Consider the following 23,741-nt stretch of genomic DNA (forward strand, 5'->3'; position numbering starts at 1 on the left):
GTAGTGATCTGGACTTGTGTCATGGTCACTGATGGCAGTAAGGAGGCCCACTGCAACACCATCAAGCTCTGGCTCATCAGACTCGTCCTGAATGACTGAAAAAGAGATACTAGAGAAAAGAACAGATGACATATTTATATTTCTTTAACCAAGTCCCACTGAAATCCAATACCTCTTTTACAAGGGAGACCTGGGTCTCATTGTAAGAGGTGAAAAACATAAGATCCATGTTCTGCACACATGAATCAGCCAAATTACCAGAGAATCTAAGTGGTGTGTGAGATAGACTGAAACCAAGCTAAAGGACATTTACAAGAAAATGTTTTACTGAACATTGAACAAAATATGCAATACAGTTCCTTTTTAGTGAGGAGAAAGAAAACAGGCAATACATGAAAACTGTATGGGTAGACTAAGTCCTAAAACATGTTAGTATTTTGATGAACTGTTTACATAATACACAGTAGAATCTGTTAGTGGCTTAAGGAGACTCACTGTGCAGGTTCTGAAAAATCCAGAAACGTCCCCACGCAGATACACAGGAAGGGCGTGGAGAACAGTAGTGCGCTTGGTGTGGATGTCATGGATTTCCTATTCAGATAAAAACAGAATTGTATAAACTTAAGAGTTTACTGATTTTAAACAGTACAATCAGAACATATGTCCACAAATAACCTGTTCACATCTTTAATGCAATCAGACAAATGGCAAACACAAAGTGGACTAATTACAAAATTCACAAAGCTCATTTGAATCATTGAACCTGTTCAATGTTCCACTGGTTCAACCTATGAGATGTATTTATTTACTTATTTATTATTAAATAAGATATACCGGCAGCCTAATACTCATGAATGCACTTTGTTATCTTTTAACTCATCTCCGGCAAACGGCATCTACATGATACAAAATATGACAGGTATGGAAAGTAAAAAGGGAAATAATAGGAAGGAACAATTCATAATAAGTAGACTGAGGATTGGATATCGCAAGCTGAAACAAAACTCTTCATGTAATGGGAAAACACCCAACAGGACTATGTGATGAATGCCAGGAGGAGGAAACAATTGAGCACATAGCTAAAACTTTACAATAAGGTTCATTAGCTAACATTAGTTAATGTATTTACTAACATGAACTAACAATGAGCAATACATTTGTTACAGTATTTATTAATCTTTGTAAATGTTAGTTAATAAAAATACAGCTTTTCATTGTTTGTACATGTTAGTTCACAGTGCAACTCATTTTAACAAATACAACCTTTGATTTTTAATAATGTAGGCTAAATGTTGAAATTAGCCTAATATTAACTAAGATTAATAAATGCTGAAGAAGCTCATTAAGGTTGTTCATTCTTAGTTCATGTTACTAAGGTAGTTAACTAATGTAAACTAATGAACCTTACTGTAAAGTGTTACCAGCACATCTTTATGCAAGAACAAGAAAAGCAAGAGTTGAAGAATCAGCTACGGGATATGTATTAGTGTATAATGTTAAAAGTACAGTAGAATGTGGAAATAATGACCAAGGACGGAGATACTTGTTTGATTTCCTAAGGAGGACTGGAGTGGAAGGACGAAGTTAGTTAGTGAGACAGCGGGTGGCAGTAATGCATTATGGATGCTAACTGCCGTAAAACCCCGAAGAAGAAGAAGAAATACATTTTTCTGGGACCTAGCAACCTGGTCCCACCCTGGTCCCACTCCACTCCTCCTTTTCTGTCTCCACGCTCTAGCAGCAGGAGATGAACGATGTCTGTGCAAAAAACACATAAATGTTCTGTTATTGGGTGCACAAACGAATACAAAAGTCTCCATAAACTCCCGGAATCTGAGCAACTGAGGATGCAGTGGATACATTTCATTTATGAAGGGAATGTGCCAGAGAAGGTCGTCAAAATATTATTTATTTGCACAAATCATTTTACGTCGGACTGCTTCACAAACGAGGGTCAGTTCAACGCGGGATTTGCTAAAAAGTTGTCTCTGAAAAGAGGGTCATTACCAACGCTTCGTGCTTCAGACCCAGCACAAGTAAGAATGAATGACACTTCCTTCATATTTTGCTAATGTTTGCAAATTTCCTTTCCGAAAGAGCTTGTCAGAATGCTATAAGGCGAATGTGGCTGGAGTTTTCGGACAGAAACTTTTAAGGCCATGCGATGTGTGATATTTCTGAGGATCTATTGACAGAAATGCAATATAAGATCCATAACTATGTTTTCAGTGGTGTATACAGACCTTACTTAATGAACCGTTATGTTTTTATTACCTTAGAATGAGTCATTTATATCTACATAACCGCGGGCACCCCCTTCTATGAAGGGCGACATATTGTGACGTCATCTTTCTACCGTAGCCGACAGCGAACAAACAGCGCTACAGAGCGCGTTTCGTCACTAGCTTGAATGAGAAGCAAGGCAAGGCAAGGCAAGGCAAGTTTATTTATATAGCACATTTCATACACAATGGTAATTCAAAGTGCTTTACATACTATTAAAAATAATCAGAAGAAATAAGAATATACAAAACAGTTTAAAATAAAGAAACAAGAAAGAACTAAAAATAATTAAAACAGTTTAGAATAAAGAACAGTTTAAAATAAAGAAACGAGAAAGAACTAAAAATAATTAAAACAGTTTAGAATAAAGACTAAAATAAGACACAGTATAAACAGTCGGACAAACAGTGACACAGTGCTCATTCATTAAATGCAAAGTTAAACAGATGTGTTTTGAGTCTGGATTTGAATGTGACTAATGTAGGAGCACATCTGATCTCCTCTGGAAGCTGGTTCCAGCTGCGGCTGGCATAATAGCTAAAAGCAGACTCTCTTTGCTTAGAGTGAACTCTTGGAACTTCTAGCTGATGTGATCCTAATGATCTGAGTAATCTGTTGGGTTTGTATTCCGTGAGCATATCTGCAATGTATTGAGGTCCTAGGCCATTAAATGATTTATATACTAGTAATAATACTTTAAAATCAATCCTATAAGTAACTGGCAGCCAGTGTAATGACCTGAGTACTGGTGTGATATGATCATATTTTCTGGTTCTGCTAAGAATCCTGGCGGCAGCGTTCTGTATGAGCTGCAAATGTTTTATGGTCTTTTTGGGAAGGCCAGTGAGGAGTCCATTACAATAATCCACCCTGCTGGTGATGAAAGCATGCACTAGTTTTTCTAAGTCTTGACTGGAAACAAAGCATCTAATTCTTGCAATATTTTTCAGATGATAGTATGCTGATTTAGTTATTGCTTTGACATGACTATTGAAACTAAGGTCTGACTCTAAAGACACACCAAGATTCTTGACCTGATTTTTAGTTGTTTGACCTTTAGAGTGAAGGTATGCGTTCACCTTGAGAACTTCATCTTTGTTTCCAAACACAATGACTTCAGTTTTGTCTTTGTTTAACTGTAGAAAGTTTTGGCACATCCAGCTGTTGACTTCATCAATGCATTGAAGCAGAGAGTCAATGGGGCTGTAATCATTAGGCGATAGGGCTAAGTAGATCTGTGTGTCGTCTGCATAGCTGTGGTAAGAGATTTGGTTCTTTTTCATTATTTTGCTCATTGGGAGCATGTACAGGTTGAACAGGAGTGGCGCAAGAATTGAGCCTTGAGGGACTCCGCATGTCATGGGCGTCCACTCAGACTTATGGTCACCTATACTCACATAATAACCTCTCCCATCTAAGTATGACCTGAACCATTTTAGAACTGTCCCAGAAAGCCCCACCCAGTTTTCCAGCCTGTCTAGAAGTATGTTATGATCGACAGTGTCAAATGCAGCACTGAGGTCGAGTAGAACCAGCACTGATAATTTGCCTGAATCCGTATTTAAGCGAATATCGTTTATTATCTTAATGAGCGCCGTCTCTGTGCTGTGATGCGATCGGAAGCCAGATTGAAAATTATCAAAGTATCCATTTGAGTTTAAGAATTTGTTCAGCTGGTTGAAGACAACTTTTTCAATGATTTTGCCTGTGAAAGGAAGATTTGAGATCGGTCTATAGTTGCTTAATATAGTCTTATCCAGATTGCTCTTTTTCAGGAGGGGTTTGACAACAGCAGTTTTAAGGGAATTTGGAAAACTTCCATAGAAAAGTGAGGCATTTACCACTTCTAGGAGATCTGCTTCTAAACAGTCTAACACACTTTTAAAAAAAGATGTGGGAAGTGTGTCAAGAGCGCAGGTTGATGTTTTAAGGTGCTGAACGGTTTCTTTCAGAATTTTGCCATCAATTTCTTCAAAATCAGACATAGTAACTACTTTCTCAGGTTGTAGTCTGATCTGACTGACCCCAGCGCAACTCAAGGATGTGCTGATCACCTTTCTAATATTATTGATTTTCTCAGAGAAAAAGGTAGCAAACTCACTACACTTGCTATCGGAGAGCATTTCACTGGGAATCTGGCTTGGGGGATTTGTTAGTCTGTCGACAGTAGCGAAGAGATTTCGAGTATTATTTAGGTTTCTGTTTATGATATCGGAGAAGAAAGTCTGTCTAGCTTTGCCTAGTTCCATATTGAAAGCACGAATGGTGTCTCTATAGATGTTATAGTGGATTACAAGTTTTGTCTTTCGCCACATGCGCTCTGATTTTCTGCATTGTCTTTTCATAATTTGCACTGCTGTTGAGTTTCTCCAAGGTGCTTTTTGTTTACCATTCTTCCTGACTTTCACAGGAGCAATATCATCAATTACATTTTTAACCTTCGAGTTAAAAGAATCAAGGAGAGAATCAACCGAGTCAGCAGATATGCTCGGTCTTAGGGATATGGCCTTCATAAATAGTACACTAGTGTTCTCATTTAGGCATCTCTTCTTGACAGACACAGATCTAACTTCAATGGCAGGAGAGATCAATATATCAAAGAAAATACAGTAATGATCAGAGAGTGCGACATCCTTAATATCATTCAATGAAATGTTTAGACCCTTACTGATAAGTAAATCTAGAGTGTGTCCACGATTGTGTGTGGGCCCATGTACATGTTGAATCAGATCAAAAGTTTTTAAAACAGTATTGATTTCTTTTGCCATATTATTTTCTGCATTATCTATGTGAATGTTAAAATCTCCAGCAATAGTGAAACTGTCAAACTCTGAGGAAATTATTGATAACAGTTCTGTAAAGTCTTCAGCAAAGGCTGAAGAGTATTTTGGAGGCCTGTAAATAGTGATAAGTAAAATCCGTGGAGCACCTTTTAACACAATACCCAGATATTCGAAAGACGGGTAATTACCAAATGATATTTGCTTACATTGATAGACATCTTTAAAAAGAGCAGCTACACCCCCACCTCTCCTTCCAGCTCTGGAGACACTCATAAAGGTAAAGTTCGGAGGAGATGTTTCATTGAGAATTGTTGCACTGCAGCTGGCTTCTAGCCAAGTTTCATTTAGAAATATAAAGTCCAGGTTGTATGTGCTTATAAAGTCATTGACTAGAAGTGATTTATTTTTAAGTGAGCGGATGTTTAAAAGTGCTAACTTAACAGTCTTGCTTTTTGTGTCCACAATCTTAGTTTGTCGTGTGATAGGCACCAGATTAGATGGGTTTGCTGTACGGCTTTTAAAGGCCTTAGACTTTCTAACATGTGAATGAACAGATGATACAGGAACACTGGGTTCCCGCTTGTTCTGTAAACATTTGAGAAAGTTACTGTTATCACAGCGGGGACCCGGCACAAATCACTTGGAGCTGGTATCGGTTGATTTTGTAACACCTCGAGCAGACGGTGGAAGTTGTGGGCTCTGGCGTTGTGGAAGGGGCCTTAATGCTCGGGGAGGAGGGGGAGGGGGGAGAGGGCGAGCTGCGCCCATAGACTTTGGTGGTAGTGATGTTTTTCTGGTTGATATCTGGGGGCTTCCAGCGAATTGGGTTCCAGCATACACTAGTTTTTCCATTTTCTCTGAGAAACACATCAATGGGGATGTAGGAGATAGTGATAGCGGTGAGAGTGGCTGTGGTGTTAATGGAGGCTGTAATATGCTGTCTTGGCTTTCCTGGTCGTGTTTGGGTGCTGAATCTGTTGTTACTGGTGGCTGTAATGTACTGTCCTGGCTTCCCTGGTCATTCTTGGGTGCTGAATCTGTTGTTATTGGAGGCTGTAATATGCTGTCCTGGTTTCCCTGGTCATTCTTGGGTGCTGAATCTGTTGTTATTGGAGGCTGTAATATGCTGTCCTGGTTTCCCTGGTCATTCTTGGGTGCTGAATCTGTTGTTATTGGAGGCTGTAATATGCTGTCCTGGTTTCCCTGGTCATTCTTGGGTGCTGAATCTGTTGTTATTGGAGGCTGTAATATGCTGTCCTGGCTTCCCTGGTCATTCTTGGGTGCTGAATCTGTTGTTATTCGAGGCTGTAATATGCTGTCCTTGGGAGCTGAATCTTGTGACATTTCTAATATGTCACAGTCTGACTCTGGTGAGCTCAGTGGGCAGGGCTCAGCTGAAGTTGTGTCCGTGAGCAGAAGTTGTTTTGGCTGCATGGTGTTATCATTGTCTTTGTGAGATGTGTCAGCCGCATGTCCATTCAAGTCCTGAAGTGAAGTCCTGTGGTCATTCAAACTGTGTCCAGGTGAGTGTGTGCCATTCTGGTTGATTGGATTGGCAGAAGGATGGTGAAGGGAGAAAAGGATATTGTCCTTTAGCACTCTTGAACCCAGTTTGTTTGGAAGATGGCCATTTTGTTGAAACAGTGGCCTCTGATTCCAGAAAAGATTAAAGTTGTCTATGAAGTTCACTCCTTTTATATTACAGGTTTTTTGCAGCCATGAATTAAGCCCAAGCAACCGTGAGAACCTGTTACTTCCTCTAGCTGGAAGTGGTCCACTGATGAATGTTTGTACTTTCAGTCTTTTGAGTGTTTCAAAAAGTTCATTGAAATCCTTCTTAAGCTGTTCTGACTGCTCTTTATGGATATCATTCTTCCCCACATGAATGATGAGTCGATTTGCAGTCTTATGTTTCATCAAAATGTTTTGAATTTCTCTGTTTACGTCAGAGGTTGTTGCTTGTGGAAGGCAGCATGTAGTTGTATCTTTCGAGCTGATATCTCTGATCGTAGAGTCCCCAACTATCAATGTTTTGACCTCGGCTGCGCTCTGAGCTGAGTGCCGCTGTCTGCTTGACCTTGAGCGCCTGTTAGTATCAGAGTGAGCTCCTGGCTGTCTGTGTTCATCCACATTTAACAAATTTGAGCATTCCTCATTCAATAATACTTCAAATCTGTTCTTAAGATGAATAGGTTGTGGAAGACGACCAGTGTTTGTAATCCTTGTAGCTGTGTATGGTGTAGATGAAACTATTTTTGCCTGAGAGAGTCTAATGCCTCTATTTTTGGGTTTTGCCCCCTCTTTGTACCAACGGTTTGTAGGTCGATCGGCTTGTTTCTCTGCACTAGGTATGTTCTGTTGAGGAGCATTAAATTCATGACACTCACCGGCTGTGCGCTGTATTTGTCCATGATGAAACTCTGTTGTGGGTTCCGTCTGGTTTGATCCTACCATTAGCTTTGTTTCAAGAACTGTAATCCTTTGTAAAAGTTTTTGGCAGTTAGTACAGCAAGTAGAATCAAAAGGACGCATTTTCTCTTATCCTTGTGAATGTTTTCTCTTCCGCCAGAATGTAAGCAGTTCAGTTTTCTCTTCCTCGGAATGTAAGCTTCAGTGAATTCTGAAGGAATGAAACTAATTCTGCTTTTTTATAGTAATCCAAGCGTCCTGAGCACTGTGCTGATTCACTGAAGTTAAAATTAGGTGATAAAATGTAATAATAACGAAAGCGATAGAGCAAAGTGCGGAGCAGTAGGCAAAAGCGTCCGAACAGTAGCAAAGCAGGAAGCAGCAGAAAAAGACGCAGCAGAATTTCGGGAAAATGAATGACCACAGTTATTGTTTAGGACAAGAGCCGACGGAGGGTAAATCTGTTTCGAAGAAGAGAAAGTATGACGAAGCCAGAAAAATAAGGGAGAAACGTAGGCAAAAATCACGGGTCAACATCGGTGTGGCTTTTCACCGATGGAAGGGTCTTATGAGGGAAAAAGGCTTTCAAAGCGACGCCGAAGTTGCCTATTTTCTGCTGGACAGGTAAGGTATTCCAACTTTAACAATGCAAATGAAAACTGTTGTTTCATAATGTTAGCATTACCTAGAAGCTAGCCATAGACACCGTGAGAAGTGACTTTTCCCTTGTCAGTGGTGTAAAATAACGTTATATAGTTGGATTGTTTCATGCAACTTAGTTCTTCTCCCTCGCTATGTTATATGGCTTTGCTATGTGGGGATAAATGTGCTGGTTACGTTCGTGAGACAATCAGCTGATTAGTGTTATTATATTACATATTAAGACCCTTGATCCTCAACTGTAAACTTTATCCATGATGTGGTTTATAATGGACTGTGGTACAGAAACAGTGACAAAGTTACCAGTGTTGGGCAAGCTACTTGGAAAATGTAGTGAGTTAAGCTAGCAGTTACTCTTCATTAAATGAAGCTTCACTACACTGAAGCTACCACCCTGGAAAATGTAGCAAGCTAAGCTACAGGAACATGGCAAAAGTAGTTCACTACTACATCTAAGCTATTTTTTTTAATTACATTTTTATATTGAACCAACTTCATTCCAAATCAATGCTATCTCAGTGATCAATAAAACTGTAAGTTATACAGATAGGCAAGCATAATTGTTAAGTTCAGTTGTTTATTCAACAACTGTTCCAAACCAATTTGGCAACAAAAACAAACAAACAAAAAAATGTGATCCACATAATAACAAAACCAGGGGCCTGATGTATAAACGTTGCGTACGCACAAAATGGGCATAGAAATATGCGTACGCATTTTTCCACGCACATATCGGGATTTATAAAAAATAAACTAGGCGTAGATAAGTGCGCACCGTAAGGATGCTCTTGACTGTGCGTACGCACTCTTTTAGAAGAGTATGTGTTTTGGCGACACCAACTGGCCCAAATAGCAATAACTATTTAAAATGAAAAACTTCTAAATTATCCTATTACATCACCCAATAAATCAAATTGCATCAACCTGAATTATCATTATGATATGATTATGATGGAGTTTGATAGATTCATTGATTTTAATACAATTTTGACTCTATTTCATTATAGCTCTGCACTGGTGTCTTGCAGAAGATCACTTTTAGACAGAAAATCTAAAGAAATACAAGATAATACAAATATAATTTCGCTCACCAACCTGTCACTTGAAGCAAATATCCATCCCTTCTAAAATGTCCGCGCCAGCGAGCGCGTTGGGCCGTTTAGTGAAACTGATGCAAATAACAGTTTAAATAAATAAAATACTTCTGATATAAACTATGTTTTACTTATGATATAAACATTTAGATTAAATATGCCATTCAAATTAATGGAGAACACTTAAACATGAAATCATTACTGAGAAGTTACAACATTTTTATATTCAAATTCAATCAATAGAAATATTTGTTGTGGATGCGATGTTTTTGAACACGTTTCCTGTAGCGTGCTGTGTTTAAATGTTTTAACCACAGAGATAATTGCTTATCATGATAATACCAGATTGTCTGAGAAAATAGTTTCGTGCAAATAATGCCCAAGGCCTATCTGTTTCCATTAAAAATATAAATCAATTAAAAATACTATTTGGCCAGTGGAAAAGATTAAATGTATTTTACACTATTTGATTTATGTATTCAAAAACAAGACAAGGATAGGCAAATACATGATTTTTATTAATGTAATGTGTCTTGTACCGTTAAACGTTATCACGTGGATGAATAATCATATGCAAATGATATGCAGATGAGGATATGCATAGTAAAACTAGGCGTTGTAAGCTCCATTTATGGTTATTTCAGGGTGGAGACGCAGGTGCGCACAATCTTCCGCTGACTGGGATTTATAAAGTGAATTCTGCGCAGGTTCTGGTGTACGAACGGTTTTATAAATCTGAAAACTTTTGTGCGTACGCAAATTCTGCCTTATGTGCGTACGCACACTTTAAGGATGAAATCTACGCAAAGTTTTATACATGAGGCCCCAGGTGTTGAGAAGTGTGCGTGTATTCATCTGTATGTGTACGTATCCATATGCACAACATGTTTGCCTGGGTATGCACAATTTAGACTTGGGCACATTTGCAGGACTAACTGTAAGTTAATTTAAAACTCAACTCAGCTCAAACCACAGTAGCAAAATAATTAAGACCTGCTCCAAACAGTACCAACATGGCAAAAAAAAACTTAAAAAACATGTCCTCTAAATCAGGGTTTCCCAAACTTTTCCATGACAAGGCCCCCCAATTACCACTAGGTTCTGGCCAAGGCCCCTCTTTTGCAGGATGAACATCAGATTATGTGATAATGTTTGATACCAGCCAATCAGAAAGATTAGGCCTATAGAGATGCACCGATTCCGATTTTTCATTGAGTTTGACCTGCCGATACAGATTTTAGCCGATTCTCATTTCATTTTTTAACCACTTTACAGCACACACAAATATTTATTTTCTATATATATATATTTTATAAAACACCACTTTTACCCAAACTGATTAATAAAAACAAGTTTAAATGTGTACATTTTCTATAAATATTTTTGAGTCTTTCTGATTTCTGACATAGCCTACTCTAGGTCTTGTTAAAACACTATACATGCAAATTATGTGCATTTTAGGTACTTTTAGTGTGAAATCATATTTATTTTGTCCATCAAAAGTGTGCTTTCACTTTAATTGAGTGTGAGCTCAATGGTGAATGAAAAATAGACTCTGCGCCGAAACCCTCAGCTTCACACCTGCTCACGCGACGCTCCATCTCGCGGTGTGAATGCACTCATTGAACATGCACACCGAAAACAATTCGCGCTGCTCGCGCTTGCGGCCTGAAACGGCCGTAATTCACAAGGTTTCCTACATGTGCGTTCCGTGTGCACGTGTGATGCTGATGTTGCGCGATGTTCATCATGCGGCGCACGAGTTGAGCTTGTGCTTCAGAAAATGTAGCTTCAGCTTGTGTAGACGCTACCGCACTACTTGATCAACAAAAGAGCTTCGCTACTGAAAAGCTATTTGATTCAGAAAACGGCGACGCTACGACCACGCTATTGAGAAATGTAGTTAAGCTAGTTACGTCACTACTTGTAGCGACGCTACTGCCCAACACTGAAAGTTACACACTCTTGGCTTACGTTTTCCATGTTGTCTGTCGGTGATCATACTTGCGCTAGATGTGATAGTTTTTGGGATGTTCAGTTTATTAGGCCAGATGAGCAAACCCAACCAAGATGTAACACATTGTGGATTACAGTAGAGTAATGTATTACAGTCGTATGCGACTGTGTAATGTAGCACTTCATTTATTGATGCTGCTGTTGTTTCTCCAGGTACGAGACAGGTCCTGCTTCCACTCTTTCTTCGTCCTCTATTGAGCCATCACTCCGGGTAGGTCTTCTGCCTCTCCTTTCCCTGACTGCACCTCCAACACCTCTGCCTCTCCTCCTTTTCCCTCTCCCTCTCCCTCTCCCTTTCCCTTTCCCTCTCCCTCTTCCAGTTACCTCCGGTACATACTCAGGTTGTCCCTGACTCTGCAAACGTGGAGAAAAACATGCTGTCTGAACGACGCCTCGGACATCGTAACGTTAGCTATTTCCCCTTACCTAGCTGCTTTGATGCTCTTATCCATAGCTCTTATCTTATACTAACTAGCATGGAAACAAGCTATGGTAAAGTCAGTGAATAAAAGACGAACACAATGATGAACAAGTAAAAATAACAATCGCAATAACATGTGGTTTTACTGAATAATTAAGTAAATATAATTTAATATAAAAATATAATATAAAGAAACCTCATTGCTTGACTTGCTACTCTCTGCTGACTCAGAGGCAGACGACGACATCTTTTATCCTTCGTCGGCCACCGTAGCTTCTCCTTCGAGTTTGCAAAGGGAGGGATAGGCCGTGAGTGACTGGCTGTTTGCAATTCGCAAACCTCACCACTAGATGCCGCTAAAAATTGCACACTGCACCATTTATACTCAAACACCGACAGACACGTTTGTAAATTATAACCGTAATTAAACAGATATATTACCTGTTCAGTCTCCATGCAGCATTATCTCTGGCTCACTCAGTGGGGGCGCAAACAAACTAAATCACACTGTTACTGCAGGAGGACTGAATGTAATTGATAAATAACCATTTAACGAGTAATGTATCATTACTGCTTAACTAAAACATGGAAGTTGAAAATTTAACTGTTAAAGCATGAAATAAGGTACCAATAATCATTAAATTTGAGTTTAATGTTGATAATCAGTAGAGATACCATTGCAATTTTCTTGGCCGATTCCGATTTTTTTTTTGTAAGTGTGACCTGCCGATAACGATTTTTTTCTGATATTTTTTTTAAGAACTATAATTGACAGTATTTATAAACAAAAATCTGCTTTTCTTCAATGCAAAGTTTTATTTTAATTAAAAAAAAAACAAGTAAAAAGGGAGTAATAAAATTAGAACAAATAAACAACTTGCAAACAACAGCACGAATTGCAAAAGAAAAAAGGGAGATATGAAATAAACGTACTACAGAGATCATGAAATACTACAGAAATGAAATGAATCAAATGTAAAATAACACTGGATAGTCTTCAGTGTAAAAATTAAATGCAGAATAGGCAAATGCTTAAAATTAAAGTTATAAACCTTATTCAGTCAAGAGCAGAGAGTGATTGTCTTGTCTTTTGTTATTTTATTAACTTGACAGACAGCAGCAGGAATATTGAACTTCTGTCACTTTAAGAGCTTATGCAGGATCCAATTCACTGTTAAAATACAAGCACTATTGAACCGGAGCGAATGAGACTAGTAAGTGAGAGGAGATGGGTGTGTGTCACGGTCAGATTTAAGACAACGAGAACACACAGCTGACATTATTGCCTGTACTGTATTGGCAACAAAACAGACCGGCTCGGAATCAGAAACAAGTGAGACTGATCAGTCCGGGCCGATCATTGGCCGGTCGATCGGTGCATCTCTAATTATCAGATAATAAAGTAATCATTAAAAACTTGTAGTCATTAAAAAAAAAAAAAATCAACCAAATATCAATGCAATTCAGAGATGAAGGGCATAATGCTAATGTTATCCACTAGAGGGAGCCACAGGATAGCAAATCCTTCAAGATCTCAGTTAAAGAATTGTTCTGACTCAGTATTTGTGCCATCTGCGTGCTTCAGATGAGTAAACACACACATCTTCTAAGCTTCTTTCGCGTCGTCTTGAGGTTGAATATTTAAATTAGTAAGGCTTAAAAGAGATTTTAGTTTAAACACAGATAGCAACGAGTGCTGTTCAGGTCTTACCTGCACTCATGCGCTATCAACACCCGGGTGATGACTGCGTAATGACTGATAATATTAGAGCATACGGCACTCGCACTGAATAAAGTTTAGGGGAAGCCAGAATGTGTGTCCATCGACAGAAACGTACATTAGCCTAACAATGTCTGTCTGTTTCACGTGTTATTTTCAACAAACCATGTTATAGATGCATGCATCATCAGATTTTAAATGAACCACGGTGCAAGTACATGCCAAACCATGGGTGGAGAATGGTACGGTTGTTTACAGAGAACCGTGACACCCCTACTTGTGGATGTTCAATTTGAATCGGTATATTCATTTTGTGTATTTACCTTATTGTAAAAACACAAATACATTGAGTGAGCAAACATTTAGGTGATTTATTGTAGAAGATCATGTTTCTTCAGAAGACTTCTATTAAACCACTTGATTCATATGGATTTCTGTCTCAATGTGTTCTACTTTTTTAAGCTTGAAAATATTGATTGCGTAGAATTTCAATGGATTGACAAAAAATTATATAATATTAACCCTCTATTGCATAGCGTTGCCATATGGCAACAATTACTTTATCTTAATTTTTTTTTAAAGCTGTGATATAAAATCTATGTTTTTACAGTTAGTTGTGAAAAGGGGGCTTTAACTTTTAAGAAAATACAATTTATGAGGTCACATGACCAGGATATCCTGTTTGCCAGTCCTTTTTGCTCATGGACATTGACATGCAAACATCACTGTCTGGGGCTCCTGAAGATAGCCTTTTATTCAGAATTTTGGAAAATTTTCATCAAATAAAAAAATTAAATCAGTATCTGGGGTAAGTAAACTTTAATTTTTTAACATTAAATTCAGTTTTGATTTTATAAGTTTTTTGTAATATGCTAAAATACATTTGTTGCCATATGGCAACTATATGCAAATATGGAAACGTCCTGGTGCATTCAACCTAATGGAGTCCCATTGACTTACATAGCATGAAACTACTCTGAGACTATGTTTACAACTTTTGCTTATATTTTAAAGGTAAAAACATTAGACCTTCACAAGCTGTTGTGGTGGGGAAAAATAAAAGAGGGCCCCAAAGCTTTGTCCCGCCAGATCCTGTCCGCAGAGACCGCACAGACCACTGGCCCTTGCATGCATCTGAGAAGGGCAGATGCAAAATGCCAGGATGCAAGGGCATTGTAAGAAGCAAGTGCTCCAAGTGTTTAGTTTTCCTCTGCTTCACTGACTTTCACAAGTCATGAAGAGAATTAAATTAAATGAAACAGCAAAAAAAATGACTAAATGAAATGAAACGAATGAATAGTGTATTTCAGTGAGACAGGTTCCAGGTTCCTGGTTATTATTACCAGACATTTCAGATAACTGTTGAAATTATATAATGTTTTTACTGTATAAATGTTTGTTTAAACATTTCACTAAGTATGAGATGGATTTGTTGAGTCTTGTTTTAAATAAAATTAGTTTTTTTAATTTTTTTTTGATTTTATGGTACTTTCCACGATTGCATATTGTTGCCATATGGCAACAATTTACCAACGACCCCCCTTTAAACTTTTTTTTTGATTTTTTTTACATATATCTGTTATTTAGCTCATGTTAAGTAATAAAAACATGCAAAACATTTTTTACAATGTCTAATTAATAATGCGTGCAATAGAGGGTTAAAAAAATATCTAAATGGCATTATATATGGCAGTTCTTCCAGTGGTATCAAATATTAATATTTTTCAAGGTATTGTATCATGAGATGTTGCAACTATAATTCCTCACCATCAGCATTAACAAGAGTATGTCCATCAACAAACCAATGTGTATATTTTAGTGCTGTCAATTGATTAAAAAAAATCAACTAGATTCATTAATCGCACATTTTTCAAAGATTTTTTTTTTTTACAGACTCATAAAGGCCACTGGGAGGCGGAATATATGCCTCACGCTCAAGAACACGCATAAAGCTTGCCGCAAAGCACTGGCAAAAGTAGCTTAATGATTACGAATGTGTGGGGGGAAAAAAACAAGGAGATATTTTAATTGTTTATTAATATACTAGTGTTTTCTGAGTCGGTGTTGGCTGCCAAGGTAATGTTGACGTTGCTGACTCGTCATCTCTGCAGAATAGTGAACGCACCTATAGAGAGAAATACACCTTTCATTTAGATTACATAATTCGATTCGAATTGGTTCGTTTAAAGTAGACATTTCAAGCTTTCTATAGGCCTATTTCTCATAACTGTGAAGCAAGTAGCCTATACGCTAAGATTCGGTTCATTTGTGATGCGCACCATCAAGTTTCATCAGATTTGTCGTGCAATCATCTTGTTGCAGATATTGCATCGTGTGCTGTTGGCATCGAGCCTGGTGAAATGTTGCCACACTTTTGATCTTTTCCCACATCTTCTACATCTATGGGGGTTGGGAAGCTTACACACTACAGCCTCACGTGTGAGCCACGTCTCTGGGCGTAACCAGAGTAAACTAGTGTTTTTCCTTGATGCCTCGCCACAGCCAATTATACTGCATGTTTACTGCTGTTGACGAGGATAACCCCTTAGGCATCGAAATTTTTACCAAACAACAAGACATTTTTTGATACTTGATGGTATCGAGGCAATTCAGTCGGTGCCTAAAAAGTATCGAACGCAATACTAGGGATGAAACGATTACCGGTTTTACGATAAACCACGATTAAAATTAGGGGTGGAACGGTACACAGAAGTCATGGTTCGGTTCATACCTCGGTTTAGACATCACGGTTCGGTACGAGTTCGGTACAGTGGAGGGAAAAGCAAAACAAAAATGTAGAAGGCAATTTTTTTTTATTGTGCATGTCTCAGGCTGTACCACCAAAGGAAAATAAATGTCTTAAGCCTTGTATTTTTTAAATAAGTTTTATTAATAAAGTAAAGGCATATAACCAGTTTATTTGTAGTGCATTGACAATAGTTTTATATAATTAATTTATTAATTAAATTAATAAAAAGATAAAAAGACCTTGAGATATGTTTGGTAATTGTACCTGAATGAATTTAAAATTAATTTGCTATATTTCAGATCAATATATTTGTTTTCCTTAAAATTTTAATTAACACTAACTTTATTCTCATCTGAATTATAAATAATTTATTTCTGTATAAAATAATACTACCATTAAAAACAAATTTGATTTTCTTTTTTAATCAATGTCGAATGTGTAACTTACTCAATGTGTTGGGTGACAGTTGTAGGTATAGTTTGACAAGAGTTTACAGTTTGACAAAAGCACAATGTTGTGTTTTATTGCGAGTGTACACAAATATAAGTAAACACTTTGCAGTTTGAATGATGTCCTGTGAACAAAATGACGGAGTATGTTTTTTTTTTTTCACTGTTCGATTGCGCCCGCGCCCCTCTCTCTCTCTCTCTCTCTCTCTCACACACACACACACACACACACACACACGCACACACACACACACAACATATTCCAGCTTTGCAATCTTGACATCGCAGCCTGTTCATTATAGCCACGGAGCTTCAGAGTTAAGGTGGAGCTACAGATTAGGTGTCCCTAAAGAACCCACGTATCTAACAGTAGTTCCGCATTACATTAATTAATTTGCATGCGAGTTTTATTTATTTTTATACCGTGTATTCTCCGTGTATATTCATGCACCGAACCGTGATGCCCTTACAGTTTCGGTTCAATACGAATACATGTACCGTTCCACCCCTAGATAAAATGTCCTGATGGTTAGTATTATTTTAATTTAATTATCATTAAAACCGTGTTTGATTATCACGATTTTGAAAACTCACGTTAAATCCTTTCCAGGCAGCATCAGTCTGACAGCCGCAGCATGCAACGCTGTTGTTTTTTTGTACGAGAAGACATGGCCGAAGGCAGTGAACGGCGGTCGGGAGATTCATCCCCATAAATCCTCCCCGCCACTGCAGCAGTTTCTCAGTGACGTCTGATATTGTACGTACAATTCTGTGTTTTTGTTAAGCCTCACTAAAGGCAGAAAAACATTGTAAAGCACAACATTCAACATTTTCATGCACTGTATTCCAAGACATCTGAAGCCATTCGATAGCTTAATGTGAGGTACAAATGAACATTTAAGTCATTAAAGTTAATGGAAACTCATCTCTCCTCTAGGGGTGTCGATTCCGGGTTTTTTGGAGAAAGCAGCTTTTTTTGGAGTCCGTCGACTCCAACATTAGGAGTCGGGAATCGGAGTCGACGGAGCTGCTTTCCCACTCCAGTACTGGATGGGACATTCTGATCGACAATTTTTTTTTATAACAGTTTACGGTCTTTATGTAGTTGCGATGCTATATTGTCATGTTTATCAAAATAAAACTGATTTAAAAAAGAACCCCCTTAGACCCCCTTTCATTGATAGTATATAGGCGTATGTTGAACTTTATTCTTGTGCAAACAGACACTGTATTAAGCAGTCCATAAAGTATTAAATCGAAAAGTATCTAATCGAAAAGTATCTAAAAGCATTTGATAAATATTGCATTTATTTCACTTTAGCTGTGGTGAAGTATGCAAACACAGCAAGAGCGTCACTACGGGAAGCAAAAAAAGTGTCCTGAAAAAGATCCCTGTCCTGGAGTCAAAAGGGTCTATGGCTTTACATAAAAGTATGTTATCTTGCAGGAGTTTTTATTTCTGTTTCTAAATCGTTATCTTTCTACCGGGACTTTTAGATCCCAGCACTGGAGTAGAGCACTATGAATTGTTCTTCACACGCACAGTAACTGAAATTAAAAACAGTTATAATAAAAGGCTCAGTAAAGTTGTATAGATGTGATACACTACTCATCAATATCTGAAGAGTTCAGATGCAAAAGCCTCTAAGTGCCATCTGAAATTTTCTTCTAGAATGATCATTTTTATCAAGCTTGTATATTTATGTTCACTAATTTCACTTAATTGACAATTAGTAGATCATTGTCATTTAAGTGAAATTACTGAACTTCAGTAAAAGACAAAAATCATAATTGCCGATTATTCCCTTGAAATTGTAATTGCGATTATTAATTACGATTAATATTAATTATTGGAATTTACATAAAAAAAAATATATATATATATATAAGGCATATTATAATACATGTTTACACAAGTTTTTAACACACACAAGTACTGTCCCCCTTTACTTAACATACACATAAATTGTAAGAATATAAACATAAATATAAAGACTACTAATAAATAAACATTAGGCCTATGCTAAAGCTATGCAACATCCTACATTGTTCTTTGTACCGTATTTATCTATCCACCTTAAAAACATTGGTAAAAAGAATTAGGATAAAAGAGGAAGGAAGGAAACGGCTGGATGACAGGATTTTGTTTGAATAAGAAATTATTTTTTTAAATCCAAATTGCGTTTTATATATATATATATATATATATATATATATATATATATATATATATATATATATATATATATATATATATATATATATTGGCTAGTAGAAGTTCTGAATGGCCGGTAACTTTAGTAGCCAAATTGGCCGGTGACCGAAAAAGTTAATTTCAAACCCCCAGTGCTGGTCAGAATAATTTGCCCCCTTGGTAAATATGATCAAAGATGTATAAAATAAATCTGCATTAATCCTTTTGATATTTTATTAAAAAAATGAGTTGAAGTAAAATAATTGAAAGAGGGGGGAAAATCACATTATGTAATAAATGTTTTTCTCCAAAACATTGGGAATAATTATTTGCCCCTTTTTATTAAATACTTTTTGCAACCTCCTTTTGCCAAGATAACAGATCTGAGTCTTCTTCTATAATGCCTGATGAGTTTGGAGATCAGAGACCATTCCTCCTTACAGAATCTCTCCAGATCCTTCAGATGCCCAGATCCATGTTTGCGCTTATTCTCTTCTGTTCAGCCCTCTCATTTTCTATAGGGTTCAGGTCTGGGGACTGGGATGGCCATTGCAGATGCTTGGTTTTGTGCTCAGTGACATTTTTGTCCATTTTTGTTTTGATTTTGATGTTTGTTTTTGAATCACTGTCCTGTTGGAAGATCCAAACATGGCCCATTATAAGATTTCTAGCAGAAGGCGTCAGGTTTTGATTTTTTATCTGTTTGTATTTGATTGAATCCATGATGCCATGTATCTGAACAAGATGTCCAGGACCTCGGGCAGAAAAATAGGCCCACAACATTAACCCTCTGGGGTCTGTATACTGGAAAATGACGTTTATGCGTGGTTTGTGAAGAAAAAAAAATTGTCACTGAAATAAGGTCATGAAACCCATATTGATTATTTCTTCACAAGACTTTTGAAAATTGTATCATGTAGCCTAGAATATTTGCTTCAAAACTATGTGAGAATCATCCTGCGTACTCATTCAGATAAAACAATATATTGATTTAAAATTTGTAAGACATGTTTTGTGTAACAAAGCTTTATGCATGGAGGCGTGAATCAGCATGAATATTGATGTATTTCACACCTGAGAAAGACAAAGACCCTCCCCTAATGGCCCTATCAGGTGGGGCTGTGAGAGAACTATAAACAAAGAATGAGTAGAGATTTAAAAAAGAATGACTTATTTACAACACAACATAATCCAAAGATACACAACAAAGGACAAAAAAGCACATTATTGAACACACTGATCTAAAGACAGAGACTTGAACAGTCACATAACCTTGTGCCACTCCTGAAACATAGTCCATACCTGTCATTTCCAAGGTGTTTGATTTTTCATTTGACCATGGTCATGTACTCATACTCATGTGAATGTTGAAGTCTTAAAAAAAGTATGAAAAAAAAAAAAACTATGAACATGCTGCATGTTGCTTTTCAAACGCACAGCGCGAGTGACTCAAACTCACAGCGCATGCAGAGAACATATTTCAACATGTTTCTGTCTATATAGCTTATATAATATATATATATATATATATATATATATACACACACACATACATTTTAGTTTTTAGTCTGGCACCAGTTTAACTAGTAGCTACAATGTAAAGTTTATGCAACAATAACATGCTTACTATTATGAGTGGACATGTCTTACCTTAAAAATCTTTCTTACAATCAAATCGTGTTCTTATAATTCTTCCGAGGTAAACAGCACAGCACAAACACAGTCTTCCAAACTCGATGAAAAGCAGAGGAGAACTGAAGTCTCTGATTCTTTGTTTTTTGAGGCAATGGGCATTTACAGGTCTGTGTTACTTGGTCCAGATGCTATAGAGTGCAATGACACCTGTGCCATTAACATGTTTATTAGCAACTGAAAAAAGCGCAAATGTCAGGGCATGTCAAAACATCTCAAGAACCCCAAAAACACCTTAGACCCCAAAGGGTTATAGACAAGTTTTATCATCTTAATTTTCTGGTGCGATCATCTGATAATCTGCCTTCAACATCACCTTCGGGTTTTGTCGTCTGTACAGCACAACAGAGGCTCAACTGGAATGTAGCAAATTTATGTTGTAATGTGCCATTATTAATTAAACAAAACGCTTGACTTTAATAATCTGTTAGGCTACCTATTTAACCATCAAGAACGGTGAAACATAAACGCTGTCGGCCAACATCGGTTAACAGCATGTAGGCTTCAATGTTATCATCTAAACGCCTATTAATAAAAATGACAGACAATGAATAGGCTAACAAAGCTCCGAAACGTGTTTCGAATCAATAAATTAACATTTCAGAAGTTTTTATTTTTGACATAGCATATTAAACTAGAAACAAAATTATGAAGATGGTAGAACTGAGATTCGAACTCAGAACACTTGAAGCACCACGAGACACATGTTGAAGTGTTGACCACGCAGCTATCGCCTGACCTCTGATATATGAGCATGAGCTTAACAACTTATGCTTGTGCAAAGCCTCATTGATGTTACATTTTTCTATTGCAATGTATATGTTGAAATGTTTTCATTATTTATTAAAGAAAATTATGCTAATCATAACAACCTACTGTAAGCCTATTTAATTCTTAATTCATCCTAAAACACAAATGCTGCAGACTAACATCGGTTAGCAAGTCTGACAATGTTTTAATTTTACAATTATTTAGTTTAATTTATTTCATTGTTATGTTTCAGTTCATAAATCTAGGCCTACTAACAAATTAAAATAACATGAGGTATAAGACACATAACCTTTACATGCATTGCCTTTCTAGCTATAGAAAAACTGGGCACACAATGTTAACGTTTAGCCTACTTCAATGATAGAAGCCTACATTTGTTTCAGTTCTAAATTTGTACTGTAATTTCAGTATTGGGATTATGAATTCATTTAACTACAATGTTTACCTTTAATTTATCTGCTGACAGATTACTGAATATAGAGAATAAACTGACACTTTTCAAAGTCTGTGATTGTAGCGCCTCTTAGCAGTAAAATGCAGCAAATACACCCCCCCAAAAGTATTGTGGTTGAGTACCAACTGTAGCTCTTCTTTATGTGTCCTGTGTCAGACATGCGTCTCATTTAAGATTTAAAATGCATTTCATTTGTTGAATCATTGAATAAATTTCAAGTGGAATTTATGTAATGTCTGTACTGTACTTTTTTTCAGATCTGGTCCTCCATACCTCATAACAATCACTGCTCACACCTTCATCCAAGCCATTCCCCAATGAAAGCTGTTGTAAAGATGGAGGTTATTAAAGGGGACAGTGGTGATATTAGAAATTCAGAAGCATGTGGAGTGAAAGATAAAGATACAGAGGAACAAAGAGGTTGGTGTCCATTCTTGATTCTTCATTAATGATGTCTGAAAAACATTTTCTTATAGATTAACAGAATTGTAGATAGTAGTTAAAGATTCATAGAAGCAAAAATAAATAAATAGCATTGGACAAATAAAAGTGTGATTAAAAATCGCATCTAAAAAAATTATATTTTCATTTTAGATTCAATGAATGTGCAAGAGGAAAGTGAAGAATCGAATGAAATCGAGATGAAACATCCGATTCAGAACCTTAATGATGCCAGAACTGGGGGAAAAAAAGGACAAAAAAAATCACAAAGAGCAAAAGCCAAAAAAATGTTTACCTGCTCTCAATGTGGAAAAGGCTTCTCATGTAATTCAGTCTTTATTGTCCATACAAGACGTCACACTGGTGAGAAGCCGTTCACATGCCCTCAGTGTGGAAAGAGTTTCGTAAATAAAGGAAACCTTAGTGGTCACATGCAAATTCACACTGAAGAGAAGCCATTTACATGTGATCATTGTGGAAAGAGTTTCAAACATAAATCAGCCATTCGGATTCACCAAAGACGTCACACAGGTGAGAAGCCGTTCACGTGCCCTCAGTGTGGCAAGAGTTTTTCACAGAAAGGAGCCTTTAATAGTCACATGCGAATTCACTCTGAAGAGAAGCCGTTCACATGTGATAAGTGTGGAAAGTGTTTTAAATGGCCAAAAAGTCTTCAAATTCATAAGCTCATTCACTCTGGAGAAAAGCAATTTGATTGTGATCAGTGCGATAAGAAGTTTTTTCAGGAATCAGATTTAAAAGGCCACATAAGAGTTCACACAAAAGAGAAGCCTTACTTGTGTTCTGTTTGTGGAAAGACGTTTTCATGGAGGGGACGTTTTAAAGAGCATCAGAAAATACACGCTGGTGTGAAAGAGTATTTGTGCTCTGATTGTGGTAAAGCTTTTACTACAGCCCCTCTGTTGAAAGTGCACCAAAGGATCCACACTGGAGAAAGACCTTACAAGTGTTCATACTGTGAAAAGAGTTTCAAACAGTTAGGAGGTCTGCAAGGACACGAGAGAATTCACACTGGAGAGAAGCCGTATCAGTGCCATCAATGTGGCAAGAGATTCATCCATTCCAGAAGTGCACAGATTCACAGAAATAAGAATTGCCCAAAATTAAATGGAATGTCAGTACAATTATAAAACGTTTTATTATTATTTGGGAGGGGTGTTTTTGTATAAATGTGGTAATTGGCTCTCTTCAGAAAAGTGTCGATGGTGTTTTCTCTGAAAAATGCTGAATAAAGTTTATAATAAAGTGCAGTTCTGCTTTGTGTACTGGGTTAACCTCTCTATTTCTGCAGTTCCATAAGCGTCACCTACTGTTGAGACGTTTTTGTGTCCCTAAGCTGCAAGGTGCAAAGCATGTGCCACACCCCTCTTAGCCTGTTAATTTCCCTATTAACCTCTAGCTCCACCCATTCGATCTCAAGCCAGTTATGGCTCAATCAGGCTTTATTGGCTGCACCTGTGCCCACAGCAGCTTCCTTCTGTTGCACGTGGATGCATAGATATCATATAATCCGCACGTGGCGGCCATCTTGCCACAGGCAGCTCGCTCACTCGTAACATTGTGTTTTAATGCTGCATGTACTTT

General features: G+C 37.3%; 1 protein-coding gene across 2 annotated transcripts; it reads left to right on the forward strand.

Moving 5' to 3' along the window:
* Positions 1 to 1,540: 1,540 nt before the first annotated feature.
* On the forward strand, positions 1,541 to 23,471 carry LOC307161473 (uncharacterized protein). 2 transcript variants are annotated; one of them, XM_079876195.1, is made up of 4 exons: positions 7,866 to 8,099; positions 11,399 to 11,456; positions 21,953 to 22,115; positions 22,290 to 23,471. In XM_079876195.1, the coding sequence occupies exons 1-4, from the start codon at positions 7,888 to 7,890 to the stop codon at positions 23,285 to 23,287; spliced, it is 1,431 nt and encodes a 476-aa protein (XP_079732321.1). In that variant the 5' UTR covers positions 7,866 to 7,887; the 3' UTR covers positions 23,288 to 23,471. The 2 variants fall into 2 exon arrangements, with proteins under 2 accessions (XP_079732322.1, XP_079732321.1); XM_079876196.1 differs by lacking the exons at positions 7,866 to 8,099; positions 11,399 to 11,456 and adding an exon at positions 1,541 to 2,036.
* Positions 23,472 to 23,741: the final 270 nt, after the last annotated feature.

This window comes from Squalius cephalus (genome assembly GCF_949319135.1).
Source record: "Squalius cephalus genome assembly, chromosome: 7".
Lineage (NCBI taxonomy): Eukaryota > Metazoa > Chordata > Actinopteri > Cypriniformes > Leuciscidae > Squalius > Squalius cephalus.

Bases quoted from the DNA above. Each gene is read 5' to 3' on its own strand.
- LOC307161473 (XM_079876196.1), top strand. From the start codon at position 1,755: ATGTCTGTGCAAAAAACACATAAATGTTCTGTTATTGGGTGCACAAAC. The intron at 2,037-21,952 runs GTAAGAATGAAT...ACTTTTTTTCAG, and splicing joins GTGCTTCAGACCCAGCACAA to ATCTGGTCCTCCATACCTCA. The intron at 22,116-22,289 runs GTTGGTGTCCAT...TTTTCATTTTAG, and splicing joins AGATACAGAGGAACAAAGAG to ATTCAATGAATGTGCAAGAG.